At 53.3% G+C, this 13,597-nt stretch overlaps 1 protein-coding gene across 5 annotated transcripts in view; it reads left to right on the top strand.

The window, feature by feature from the left end:
* Nucleotides 1-12,248, top strand: part of SLC37A1 (solute carrier family 37 member 1) — a 97,905-nt gene extending 85,657 nt beyond the window's left edge. For all 5 annotated transcript variants that reach the window (XM_042237480.1, XM_042237482.1, XM_027960771.2 and 2 more), the window contains 4 exons: nt 1,814-1,892; nt 6,941-7,038; nt 11,632-11,696; nt 12,141-12,248. In XM_042237480.1, coding sequence (XP_042093414.1) covers nt 1,814-1,892; nt 6,941-7,038; nt 11,632-11,696; nt 12,141-12,156 — 258 coding nt within the window. In that variant the 3' untranslated portion in view covers nt 12,157-12,248. The remainder of the gene's footprint in view (nt 1-1,813; nt 1,893-6,940; nt 7,039-11,631; nt 11,697-12,140) is intronic.
* The last annotated feature ends 1,349 nt before the right edge of the window (nt 12,249-13,597 follow it).

Here is a 13,597-nt window from a genome sequence, read left to right on the forward strand (position 1 = left end):
GTGGCCCAAGGCCTGATGCCAGCGTCTGGCTCGCTCCTCTGAGCCACTCTGGCAGCCCTGGAAGCCAGAGGCCGTGACCCCTGGAGCCCACCCGTAGGCCTCAGCAGAGTCCAGCCCGCCGTGGGTGTCCCACTCTGTGCCCAGCCCTCTGCCGGTCTTGGGGACTGCAGGGACAAGCCAGGCGGGGTCCTGGCCCTGGGAGGACATGCTCCCAGGCAGAGTCCAGTGTGGTAAAGAAATGTTTACTGCACAGGGTGGTGAATTCCATGCGGGCCTGGGGATCCACGGGGGCTCCTGCCCAGTTCTTCCAGGAGGAAGCACTGCTGACAGGTGGCCTTTGACTCCAGGCCCTTTGGACCCGGAAGCAGCAGGGCCGTCTCATCTACCCGACAAGAAAGACAAGACATGTCACACGGGAGCCACGTGTGGACATCGGCAGGATACATGCACTGCACTGAAGTACAAAGTCCCCTGATAGGAAGTAGTGTCCATAAAGAACTGGGAGAGGAGAGGCAGTGTCCTGTACAGAAGGGCATAGGCAGGTCCTCTGCCCAGGGCAGGGAGCTCAACTCCCCTGTCCTCAGGGGCAGGCTGAGCACAGAGGAGGGCGTGGGGAGGGGGGATCGAGTAACTTCTCAGGGGAGAAAGCCAACAGCACCCCGCCCCGCCGAGGTCACAGTCAGCACCAACAGGGAGGCATTAAGCTAATGCATGGATGCAGGGTGAGAGGTGATGCCCATGGTCCTTCACCTCCGTGATCTCCCTCCTAGAACCCACACCCATCCAATCACGGGAAACAAGGAAAGTCCCAGAAGCAACGTCTGCAAAGCTGCCACAGCCAAGAGGAGCCCCAGGAGTCACATGGACTAAATGTCCTGGCTGGGCTCCTGGGACACAGATTCAGTTAGACACTAGACAAAAAGCCAGGGGTCTGAAAAATCATGGATTTTCGTGATGAGGCATCAACATTGGGTCATTCATCATGATAAATGTAGCCCAACAGTGCAAGATGTTAACACAGGGCAAAGTGAGTGCAGGGCTTGTAACAGCTGTCCTCTCTGTGCGCATTTTCCGTGAATCTAAGATTGTTCTAAATTAAAAGCTTATTGAAAACCACACGTGGTGTACAGACTTGTGGGAGGAGGCCAGGCTTCTCAGCCGTCTGTCCAGCATGCCTTCCCCACACCAGCTCCCAAGCGCCCTCAATCTTTTCTGCCGGCTCCAGCGCTCAGCTTGGGGACAGGACGAGCACCATTCGTCTTTTCATTTTCCATGCTGGATGATACGGTGCCTCAGTGATGGTGCCAAGGAAAGGCTTGTTTATTGGAGAGAATTCTAAGAGTTCTTTTAACTAGAATACATCTGAGAGTGTTAGTCTGTCAGTCGTGTCCAACTCTTTGTGACCCCATTGACTGTAGCCCACCAGGCTCCTCTGTTCACGGGATCCTCCAGGCAAGAATACTGGAGTGGGTTGCCCGTCCCTCCTCCGGGGATCTTCATGAACCAGGGGTCAAACCCGGGTCTCCTGTATTACAGACAGATTCTTTACTGTCTGAGCTACCAGGGAAACCAGAATGCACTTGGACAAGTACTACTATCTCTGATGACTTTTTTACTACTAAAAACATTTGAAGCTTTGCATGCATTTCCAAGATGAGTCTGGGATGGAGTAGAGCTTCAGTCTCCTAATGGAAAGACGCCACGTTTTGCTTTGCACAGTGGTTTGGGTGGATTGTCGTGCAGGAAGTATAGGTTTATTTCTCACTTTGCCATTGCTGGGGCATGCTTCACACTGATGTTCCTTCCTCTCCAGGGGACACACAAAAGCCTGAAGGGAAACTCCCATGCCCTGGCCACCGTGACCGCCATCATCGACGGAACCGGATCTGTAGGTACGTGGATGTTTAAGCCCAAGGAGGTTCAATCATGGTTTCCAAGGGGAAACCATGACATCACATCTAGCTAGCAGACGCCCAGGATTCCAACTGCTTTTGTTTTATCAGGATCAGCTGGCCTTCTTTTATTTATTAATTTTTTAAAATATTTATTTGTTTGGCTGTGCCAGGTGTTAGTTGTGGCATGCAGGGTCTTTAGTTACAGCATCTAGTTGTGGCATCTAGTTCCCTGACCAGGAATTGAACTTGGGCCCTATGCATTGGGAGTGTGGAGTTCTAACCACTGGACCACCAGGAAAGTCTCCGTCCTCCTTAAGACGTGAGCAGATCCAAAGCACATGCAAGCCCTGGAAAGTGAGCAGCTGGCCCTGCCAACCGTCTTTGATGGGAGGCTCCCGGAGGAGACATGGTGTGTGGCTGGCGGGTCAAGGTTTCTTCAACGTGAGAGGACATTGCTCCAGGTTTTCCTCCAAGCCAGCAGTGGGAAAACTGGCCCACAGGCCTCTGGTCTGCTGACTGTTTATCACTGTCACTTCAAGGGGGATAGAATTCTTGCATGAATGCATGTAGGCTAAGTCCCTTCAGTTGTGTCCTACTCTTTGCGACCCTATGGACTATAGCCCGCTGGGCTTCTCTGTCCATGGGGATTCTCCAGGCAAGAATACTGGAGTGGGTAGTCTGCCCTCCTCTAGGGGGTCTTCTCAACCCAGAATTCGAGCCTGTGTTTCTCTTTTACATCTCCTGCATTGACAAGCAGGTTCCTTACCACTAGCGCCACTTGGAAAGCTTGGATAGAATCTTCAGTTCAGTTCAGTTCAGTCACTCAGTCGTGTCCGACTCTTTGCAACCCCATTAATCACAGCACGCCAGGCCTCCCTGTCCATCACCAACTCCCAGAGTTTACTCAAACTCACGTCCATCGAGTTGGTGATGCCATCCAGCCATCTCATCCTCTGTCGTCCCCTTCTCCTTCTGCCCCCAATCCCTCCCAGCATCAGAGTCTTTTCCAATGAGTCAACTCTTCACATGAGGTGGCCAAAGTATTGGAGCTTCAGCTTCAGCATCAGTCCCTCCAATGAACACCCAGGACTGATCTTTAGGATGGACTGGTTGGATCTCCTTGCAGTCCAAGGGCCTCTCAAAAGTCTTCTCTAGCACCACAGTTCAAAAGCATCAATTCTTCGGCACTCAGCTTTCTTCACAGTCCAACTCTCACATCCATACGTGACTACTGGAAAAACCATAGCCTTGACTAGATGGACCTTTGTTGGCAAAGTAATATCTCTGCTTTTTAATATGCTGTCTAAGTTGGTCATAACTTTCCTTCCAAGGAGTAAGCGTCTTTTAATTTCATGGCTGCAGTCACCATCTGCAGTGATTTTGGAGCCCAAACTTTTTCCCCATCTATTTCCCATGAAGTGATGGGACCAGATGCCGTGATTTTAGTTTTCTGAATGTTGAGCTTTAAGCCAACTTCGGATAGAATCTTACTGAAAGGTAAATGACAGGTGAGCTGTGGGTCCCAAAGCTCATGAGATGAGTGTCACCAGCCCTGTCAGGGGTCTTGGAGAGAACACATCAGCATGTTCTGAGGAAAGAAAGGGGGCAAAACAAGCCCCTGGCCCCTGTGAGCTGGGCGCATGGGACTTGGTGACAGCAAGCCTGTCCTGATCTGAGTCAGGAGGCTGACAGGGATGTCCTTGAACTTTCCTGAGGCTCAGCTGGGGAGCTCGCACTCTGGGGCCACTCCTGCCAAGACCCCGAAGCCACCTGTGCTCTGCAGACCCTGGAACTGGAGGCGGGAGGTGGGCTGGTGTGGCCCTCCGGGCTTCTCCAGGAGGTCTCAGGTTGCATCCTGGCGTGTTGCTTCCCACCACAGGTGCCTGATGCTAGGGGGGCAGTGAGAGAGAGGGCAGGCCAGGTGGGACAGGCCTGGAACACCCTCTAGCAGTAAACCAAGAGTTTGCTGGATGAAGGTGGCTCTGTGAGCATAGTTCCGCCAAACACTGGCCTCTCCTCGGCCCACCTTGTCTGGGGCCTGCAGACCCCTCCCCACCCAGACTCAGGGCCTCTCTCCTGGCCTGCCCTCCTCCGGGGCCCCGTCCACTGTCTGCTCTGTACTGTCCTCTCCATGCTCCTGCTAAGAAGCCCTGGAAAGGAGTTGGTTTCATTTTCTGCTGTGTTCTCAACCCCCCCAGCAGTGCCCAGGATGGAGCGGGTGCTCAGTGAGTGGGCAAGGAGGGCATTGCTGGGTGGCTCTAAGGCAGGAGATCAGAGATAGGCCTGGGGGGTGCAGAGAAGGTCTCCCGACCAGGCTACTGTGTCTGCAAGGGAGGGCTCAGGGGACAGGGGCCGGGGCCCCCCTCAGCCCTCACGGCTCATGGGGATAGGGCCCCCCAGCTCCTGCTCCTGCCACATATGACAGTGGTCACCACTCTGGTGTCTGCGGGGAGACCATTCCCTTTGGGGGCTCCTCTTGCAGCCTTTGGGACAAGTCTGGGGAAGGGGCTGTGGGGGCAGGGTCGTGTCATGTGACGGATGTCCGTGGCCCACCAGCCTGCTATCCCGGCTCTCACAGAACATGAAAAGTTTCTGCAGCCTGGAAGATGTGAGGTCATCGGGAGGCTCCTGGGCCGAGCGCGGTTCTCGGGGGCTGAGCAACCCGGCAGCATCCTCCCACCTCCTGTCTGCAGAGCCCTCTGTCTGAGTCCATCCCTGGCTACCACTGTGACACCCTTTTCTAAAAGCAAACAGAGCTCAGCTGGCAGTGCTGTCTGATTTTAAAGCAGAAGATGAGGGGTTGAAAAAGAGGAAATGATGAAGCAGCTGGAAGGCCACCTATTTCTTGATTTCCTTCCCAAAACAAGAGGGAAGAAGAAGTCCTTGGCCCAGGGTGGAGGCTCAACATCTATGCCTGAGGGCAGCTCTGAGCCGCAGGAGAAACCAAAGCCCAGCTGTGAACTCCTCCCACCCCCACGGAAGGACGGCAGGGGGCGACTCAGACCTTCTCGACAGACCTTCTGACCTCTACGCTCCTCTGTGTTCAGTGCTGACCATCCAGAGTCATCACTCCCACCCGTGCGTCAGGATCTGGCTGGACTCGAACTCCCCCGGGCTGTGCCAGCCCCAGTGCATGAGGACCCGGAGGTGGTCGCCATGGAAATGGCGTGCAGGCTCGTCCACTGCTGCGTGTGGCTTGTTGTTTCTCTGCTTAAGTGCTGCCCAAGGACACCAAAGCCGAGCAAGGCTCAAGTGGGAGCACACAGTTTCAGCAAAATTCCAATTCTCAAGGGTGTATGCCCCGATATGTTTGTTAAATGTCGTAAATGTTGGTTCCTTTGGAGGCAGAGTTTGACTGATTATAAATGAGCCGAAAGTGCTAGCCTGCCCAGTCATGTCCGACTCTTTGTGGCCCCATGGACTGTAGCCACCAGGCTCCTCTGTCCATGGAATTTTCCAGGCAAGAATACTGGAGTGGGTTTCCAGTTCCTCCTCCAGGAGACATTCCCGGCCCAGGGATCGAACCCGGATCCACTGCATCACCTGCATCACTGGCGGTCTCTTTACCCGCTGAGCGGTTGGGGAAGCCTAATGAACGGAACGCCTTCTTGCAGTTCACCAGTGCTGACGGTTCCAGGGACTCCAGCTGATGTGTGTGATGTGTTCACAGTGCTGAGCGCTGCACCCCAGGGGCTGCAAGCTGGTTGTTTCTATATGTTTATGCAATTCTTTAGAGCCCTGACGTTCTTTAGGTTCATTTTTATTTTCTCGAAGTAACACATGATGTCACTTGAGAAGCCAGATAGCCTTAGAAACCATCCTAAGTCTAAACTTAGAAGCTATCTAAGAAAATATCTAAACTTAGGAACTGTACTAAATGCAAAATGATAGTCCCCTGCCCACGCCCCCCTCCAGAGTTTTCTCCAGAGTCAGTGTCTTCTAGCTCTGAGATCACCAGAGGAAAGCCTCTTGTCACCCTTAGCAAGAACTCCACCTCTGACCTCTGGTCTTCCCCCTCAGAGGTCCCCAGCTCCCTGTATCTCTGCAGCCTCTCTGCATCCCTGCTCCTACCCCTGTGCCCTGGGCACCCAGGACCCATGCAGCCTGGAAACGGATGCCCTTGATCCCTGGGAAACTGGGCTGTGTTTTCTCTTTGACGAGTTTCCTCCACTGTTTGTCTTCCTGGAAAACGTACTGGTCAATGTTTAGCTTTCTGCAGTCATCCTTCAGTTCTCTCTTCTCTTTGTCTGCCTGTGTCTTTGTTCTTTTCCTCCATCTTCTCAGAGATGCTCTTGGCTTTCCTTTCGCACTTCTGCACTCAACTTTTTATTTTCACCATCACAGAGTTCTATTTGTTGGTGTCATTCTGCCCTTTTAATCCCACCTGTTCTTTCTTCATGGATGTAGTGCTATGAAATTGAATCCTGGGCAGTTTCTGGTGCTGGGGGTTTTCAGACATAGAAGCGGGGGTTTCACACATTTCAGCTTCATTCTCTGTGGTTCTCGTGGGTGTGACACGCTTTCCTAGGAATCTTTTTCTCCCTGGTTTATTTCTTCCAGGTTCCCCTTGAACCAGATTGTTTTCTTTTAGGTCGAGGCTTTCCTCTGATACAAGTGAACCTTGGCTGTCCCCTCTTAAACATATTGATGTTTAAGACAGAGCTTAATCACTCATTAAAAGGCTTTTCTGCGCAGCAGGCATGGGGGAGTGTATAAACTGTTGGTCTATGGAGTCTGAGTGGGGTCTGGAGGAAGAGACCCCCAGTACCCATGGGGGTGTGCCCCAGCGTTCCTGCTGTTGTGAGGGAGGGGGCGATGTGAAGGATCTCAGTTCTCCAACCAGGGATGGAACCTATGCCCCTGCAATGGAAGCACAGAGTCTTAACCAGTGGACCACAGGGAAGTCCCCTTAATGTGTGTGTGTGTGTGTTTTAATTATGAATAAGGTGTTGAGGACTCCCTTATGTTTACTGGGCTTGGGTATTTGGGTGGTTGCGGTCCAGGGCCCTCTGCACACACCATGTATGTCCATTTCCTCGTTCCAGGAGCAGCGCTGGGCCCGCTGCTGGCAGGGCTCATCTCCCCATCAGGATGGAACAACGTGTTCTACATGCTCATGTTCGCAGACGCCTGTGCCTTACTGGTGAGTCGCCTCGCCTTTCCTCCAAGGCTTTCACAAGTGTCTCTGTGGTTGTTATGGTCGAACACTGGGGACGCTTTTTCCTGCAGACTCCCGCCGCTCCCAGGGGACTCTGGGCCGGTGATGGATCCCTCAGGCTCCTGGGCCAGGGCTCTTTCTCCCTCTGGCTTTGATGTGTCCAGAGCAGCAGCAGGTAGTTTCCAGCAGGATGGGCAAGAGGTCACAAGCAGGGGCTCCCTGGCCTCGGATCCTGAGCCCGTCAGCTGTGAGTGGCTGGGCTCGTGTATGACTTGGGTGGTTCCTGAGCCCCTCTGCTCCAAAGCGTCCACCTGTGAAGTGGGCAGCATGGGGACACCAGGAACAGGATTACTGTGTTGTTGTGGGGATTAAAGGGGATGGTGCGCCGAGTCCAACCCGATGCCCTGACATTTCCCCACCCCTCCTGTCTGCGATCAGCTGCACTGGGGAAGCACCTGATTCTTGCATCCAGAGGATCAGAGGTCAGAAGAGGAGCCGGGGCTGCTCACACAGCACTAAGCAATCCGCTGTCTGGGCCCCGTGGCCTGTTTTCTCCTGTGTGAGAAGATCAGAGGATTTCCTCGGGATGGCGAAGGCCTGTCCCCATAGCATAGTCCTGCAGGGGCCACCTATTAGAGCGGCCACCATGCTCTCCCTTACCAGTTACCCTACACCAGGCCCAGACCTGAAGCCACCGTCTCCTCTCAAGTCACCTGGAAAAGTGAACGTTTACTCCAGCACAAATGAGTTGAGCACCTTGGAAGTTTATATTTTCATTCCCAGAAGCCCTAAGTCACAGCTTCCCAACTTTATACACAACCAAATACCAACTCTCAGCTTATGAACCTGTGAGGTGTGCAAAGCAGTTCCTCAGTAATTGATCACCTCCCAGATCATTTCTGCCAGGTAGCAGTGAAACTTCCATAATTATGGCTATTTAAAGACAGAATATTCTTCTATTTCAGAAATAACGTGTATATATCCATTAAACTTCCATTTACTGCACAACAAAACTCACAAGAAAGGAAGGGACATCCCCAGGACCCAGAGATGTAGAGGCTACATGAAATTTGTACCCAAACTGATGCTGGGCAGTTATACCTCCCCCACCACCGTCCCCAGCCCCAGGTGCAGGGCCGGCCCAGGACAGGGAGCTGGAAGTGCAGACCCCCTCCTCAAGCCTGGACCCCCAGGGAGCTCTGGGTGCAGTGCAAGCATGAACACGCACACTGGTGCAGAAGAGAACCAGGATCTGCGGCCTCGCAGCCTGCCCACCAAACTGGGCAGAAATCTTCCTGGAGGCTGAAAGTTAACCTTTAGTTAGTTGAAGGCTACAGGAACCTTCAACTTTTTAACTTATATTGTGTAAATACTACACAATAAGTGAAGTCGCTCAGTCATGTCCAACTCTGCGACCCCATGGACTGTAGGCTATCAGGCTCCTCCATCCATGGGATTTTCCAGGCAAGAGTGCTGGAGTGGGTTGCCATTTCCTTCTCCAGCGGATCTTCCCGACCCAGGAATTGAACCCAGGTCTCCCGCATTGCAGGCAGACGCTTTACTGTCTGAGCCACCAGGGAAGCCCAGTATTACACAATGAGAATGTAATATTACAAAAAATGAGTAAAAAATGAGTATTAAAATACTCAAAAAGTGAATATTACAAAAAGTGAGTAAAACTGGTCCCAAATCAACTGAAAGGGACAAACCTCACCCCAGTGGCATGGAGTCCCACAGCTGTCACCCCGCTGCAGACAAGCTCATACCCCACATCAGGAAACAGTAGGAAATGGTCTGCTGTGATGGGGTGACAGGCACAACGGACAGACCTCCCCCCAAAAAACACAGGTAAAAGGGTTACCAAACAAACTAAAAATAAACATATTTAGCATTTCCCTGGTGGCTCAGTTGGCAAAGAATCTGCCTGCAATGCAGGAGACCTAGGTTCAACCCACTCTGATATTCTTGCCTGGGAAATCCCGTGGATAGAGAAGCCTGGTGGGTTACAGGCCATGGGGTCGCAAAGAGTCGGACACGACTTAGCGACTAAGTCACCAAGATTATCATACTAAGTGAAGTAAAGAGAAAGACAGATACCATATGATGTCACATATATGTCACATATATGTGGAACCTAAAAGGCAACACAAATGACCTATCTCTGAAACAGAAACAGACTACAGACATGTGTTTGCCCAGGAGGAGTGGTGGGATTCAAGGATGGGGAGTTTGGGATTAGCAGAGGCAACCTATTATGTAGAAGACAGATAAACAACAAGGTCCTACCGTATAGTACAGGGAACTGTATTCAGTCTTCTGGGATAAACCATAATGGAGAAGAATATAAAAAAAGAATATATGTGTATAAACAGTACTGCACCTCAGAGACCAGCACAACATTGTAAATCAGCTGTATGCGCACGTGCTCAGTCGCGTCAGTCGTGTCCGACTTTAGCCCTCCAGGCTCCTCTGTCCATGGGATGGTCCAGGCAAGAATACTGGAGTGAGTTGCCATGCCCTCCTCCTGGGGATCTTCCCAACCCAGGGATCATACCTCAATTTTTAAAAGATGAAAAAAAAAAAGAAAATGTTACTAAAATTGGCAAAGAAGAAACCAAATTCACGAGAAAAGAACAAGGGCTAAAAAAGACAGAGCTGGTGAGATGCAGGTGTAAGGAGATCATCCAGAATGCAGCCCAGGAAGAGATGAAAAATATTAGAGAGCAGAGACTGGAGGCCCTGTGCTGCCCAGGAGGAACTCTAAAGGAAGAGACTGCAGAGACCAGAACTCTCTGAAAAGAGCCGAGAACAGAAGCAGCCCCTGCGACGAAGTGCAGACATGGGGTGGATGCAAGGGACGTTGGGGGAGGATCCAAGCAGAAGTGCAGGCTGGCTGAAGCACCCCTACCTGCAGATGGAAGACAGGCATGGAAATTCGGATCCCAGTTTACAAGGGACAGACCTGAAAAGTCAAAACGCGGAGAGGACAAAAGGGAAGACTCACACACACGACAGGCAAATAATAACTTTGAGGCTGCGGAACCAGCCAGGTTAGATGAGAAACTAAAGCCAAGTCACTGCAGGAGAGAAAGAGGGCTTCAGCAGGCGGCTGGGCAGCTCACTGAGGACAAGTCTTCAGCCTTAAAGACCAGATGCACCTCCTCTCTTTGCGGGTCCACAGGCCAGTTTCCCCTCCTTGCAGGTCTGAGGCTGGGCCACAGTGATCCCGGCAGGTCATCCTGGGGGCCTGAGGACTGTCCAGCTGCACTCACGCCTGGGGGCTGTGCTCCCCAAGCCTCGGGCCTGCTCCTCACTCTCCAACTTTGGTCCCATGGGGCTGTGGCCACCCAGGTGGGCTCTGGGCCTGGCAGGTCCACTCACTGCGGGCATTGCACACAGAGGCCACTTTTGTCCTGAGAAGCTGGTGTTTGCCCTTCAGAATTGTCGCTGTGGCTCACAGGGCACCCCGCCCCAGAGAAAACACTCGAGGGTCCTTCCTCATCTCCTTCCTCTTAAGGATTTGCTTTCCGTGGTCATGGGCCCTCCCTGATACAATTTTGCACATATTGGACATGGAATTCGTATTGAGGAGACTCCAGCTCAAACTCAGCAAGGCAATGCTAGACCGTGGGGTCTAGAGGTTCAAGTTCACAGGATCAGTGTCTTTAGCCGGAGTGTGACGTAGCCACCCACACTGCTCTGAGCATCTGTCAAATCCCCACCCTCTGGCTCGGCCACCGAGATCCCAGGAGCCCTGCATGTAGGTTGGTCCTCGAGGAGAAACACCTGTTGTCTTCAACCTGCACGGCCACCATACGAGGCATGACTTAAGCTCCTTCCTGAATCTTCTGCGTCTAAGAAAATAAACGTTTCTGCTCCCAGAGTCTGCCGGTAGACTTGGTACTTGGCAGCTCACGTTTTATTGAAGGAGCCCCTCAAAAGCGCCTCCAGCATCCCCAACTGCCGGGGCCTCCTGGGCCCAGGGCGCCTGTGGCTTCCCTAGAGGAGGGGCCACACGAGCCAGGACTTCCTCGGGAGCCCCTCTCGCAGCCCTGAGCAACTCACATCGTGGGGGTTCCTCCCGGGGGGTGGGGGTTCCTCCCGGGGGGTGGGGGTGCGCAGCGCTTAGGAAAGACTAGCTCCCTTTTTTCCCTTGGATATTTTATGACTAATCTAGTTTCATTAAAACAGACGTCCTTCTGGCTGAAATCTGGCCTAAGGGCCTTATTCCCAGGAGCACGGCCTCCACCGTGATGCACGGGACTATGTGACCAGCAGCCCAGCAGCCCTGCCCTGAGACCAGGCCTGCGGGCAGTTGTGCCTGAGGTGGGGGTCGGGGGTGCCCGCTGCTCTGCTTTAGAATTTTACATTCAGAGGCACGAGGCAGCCCCCCGCCCCCATCTTGTGACACGGGGAATCGCAGACATGACGAACTGGAACTCGAATGCCGAGCTTGTTGGGCAGGGGAACTGGCAGAGTGGGGAATGGCTGTGCCAGCCCCTCCCCAGTGACAGCAGGGCGCCCACCCAGGGTCTCCCAGCAATAATGTGGTCTTCTCTTTGCTCTGGGCGCTTGCAGTTTCTGATTCGCCTCATACACAAGGAGCTGAGCTGCCCAGGGTCGGCGACAGGAAACCAGGTTCCGTAAGTGTCTCCACCCGCACCCCACCCATGCCCATCACTTACTGTCCGCTGCCACCCCAGCTTCTCCTGAGAGGCCACACCTCACCCGTGGTCCCTGGCACTCTACACCTCACTCACTCTCATTTCTCCTTTCCTAACGAATACCTGGTGGGGATGCGATCCAGGTAAATCTTTTCTCAAAATAGAGTGAAAAAATGTATAGGGAGTTGATTCAGTTCTTCTCTTTGGGCTGCAGCTTTGGGACAAACAGCAGCTCCTGGGCTCTGTGTGGCTCTGCCCCCTTCCTGTGTCCTGTCCCCTCCCCTCTCCCCAAGGCCAGGGGAAAGGGAGGCCTCAGGAGTCCCCAGCAGAGGGGGAGAAGCGGGCACCTGGGCTCTGCTCTTTGGCTGTGAATTGAGTGCCGCGGGCTGGGTGACCAGCAGCTTTTTCTTCCTCCTCTTCCAGGTTTAAGGAGCACTGAGCCCTCGAGTCCCATGAAGGAGGGCTGGGCCCATCCTTCACAAACTGTTTTTCAAGAAAAAGTTCAAATAAAGGATCCTGTGTTGAAAAGAATGATTTTACCCTTGCCTTTTGCACATTCACCTGGAAAAGACACACAAGCCACCTTGAGAATTCCTGGTACCGTGTCAACCAGGCCGTGGGGTTCGGGCCGCGGGAGGGGAGCCCATGGGCAGTGCTGGCTGCCACCCACTGAGCCCCTCAAGCAGACACCTCCCGGGCGCTGGGCAGCCGCTCCACGTCCAGAGTGACAGTGGCCAGGACTGGTGTGGCACCCAGGCCAGCCCTGGTCTCTCTCAGGTATTACAGCGCTGATGTCAGAGCAGGTGGAGCTCTGATGACAGGAACGCACTGGGGGACAGTAAGGACGCTGCAGGTGGTGGGAGACGCCTCTGCAAGGACAGAGCTGACACCTGCGTTCACAGCAGCGCGGAGCTCAGACCAAGGATGTCCCCAGCGCTTCTTCCTGCTCTTCGCCCACCCGAAAACGGTCCAGGGTGGACTGTGGTGAAACCATCAGAGCCTTCGGACAGGCTGGAGGGCCACCACGGAACCCCGGAGGTTCCTGTCACTGGAACCCCAAGGGCCATGACGTCACTGGCCCCATAAGTGATTGCCAGGAGGACAGTGAGGCCAGGCCTGGGGCTGGGATTGGCCAGTCCCTCCACCCAGCCCTCTGTCCCCCCCAACACTGCAGACCTGGGCCTGTCCTCAGAGACTCAGCACTGGAGCGGATTTATTTATTGAAATGTGTGTGGTGTTATAGAAGCTTAGGAGACGCAAGTGGCGCCTTGTTATTTATTAAGACAAGCTCTGGTTGTTCTCTGGCCACTTGTTTCCTCAGTTGTTGCCCTTTGAAATAAAATGTTAAAAAAAAAAAAAAACTCAGGCAGAATGTTGGTTATTTCTGCTCACATCGCCATTATATTCAAAACAGAAAACTTCCAGGGAGAGCGCTCAGGGTTGGCTTCAGTCTGTGGTTTTGCAGCTGGAAGCAGAGACCGTTTCCAGCAGAAAAGGGGTCACCCCGAGGCAGGCTGGGACCTGGGACCCTTTGCTGCAGAGCTTGCACCTGGGCGAGCCTCTTCTCCAGCAACAACACAGAGAAACTGCAAGGGACTAAAAGTAACTGTGTGCGTGACAGCTGGGGAAATTCTGGACAAAAGATACAAAAAGACCAAAAAACCCAACTGCCACTTCTGAAGCGCAGGGAGCAAAAGGAGGATTGAGCATGCCCCACCCCGCCCGCACTCAACACCACCTAAGGGGTGAGCAAGCCACCTAAGCCACCCCTCCAGCCTGAGCCCTGGACACACCCCTCCCCCCTCCCCTCACCCCAGATAAGAAAGCAGCAAGCAAGCAGGCAACATTACTGTTCTCACTTCCCACTGCTGAAGCAGGGG

Source organism: Ovis aries, chromosome 1, assembly GCF_016772045.2.
Source record: "Ovis aries strain OAR_USU_Benz2616 breed Rambouillet chromosome 1, ARS-UI_Ramb_v3.0, whole genome shotgun sequence".
NCBI lineage: Eukaryota > Metazoa > Chordata > Mammalia > Artiodactyla > Bovidae > Ovis > Ovis aries.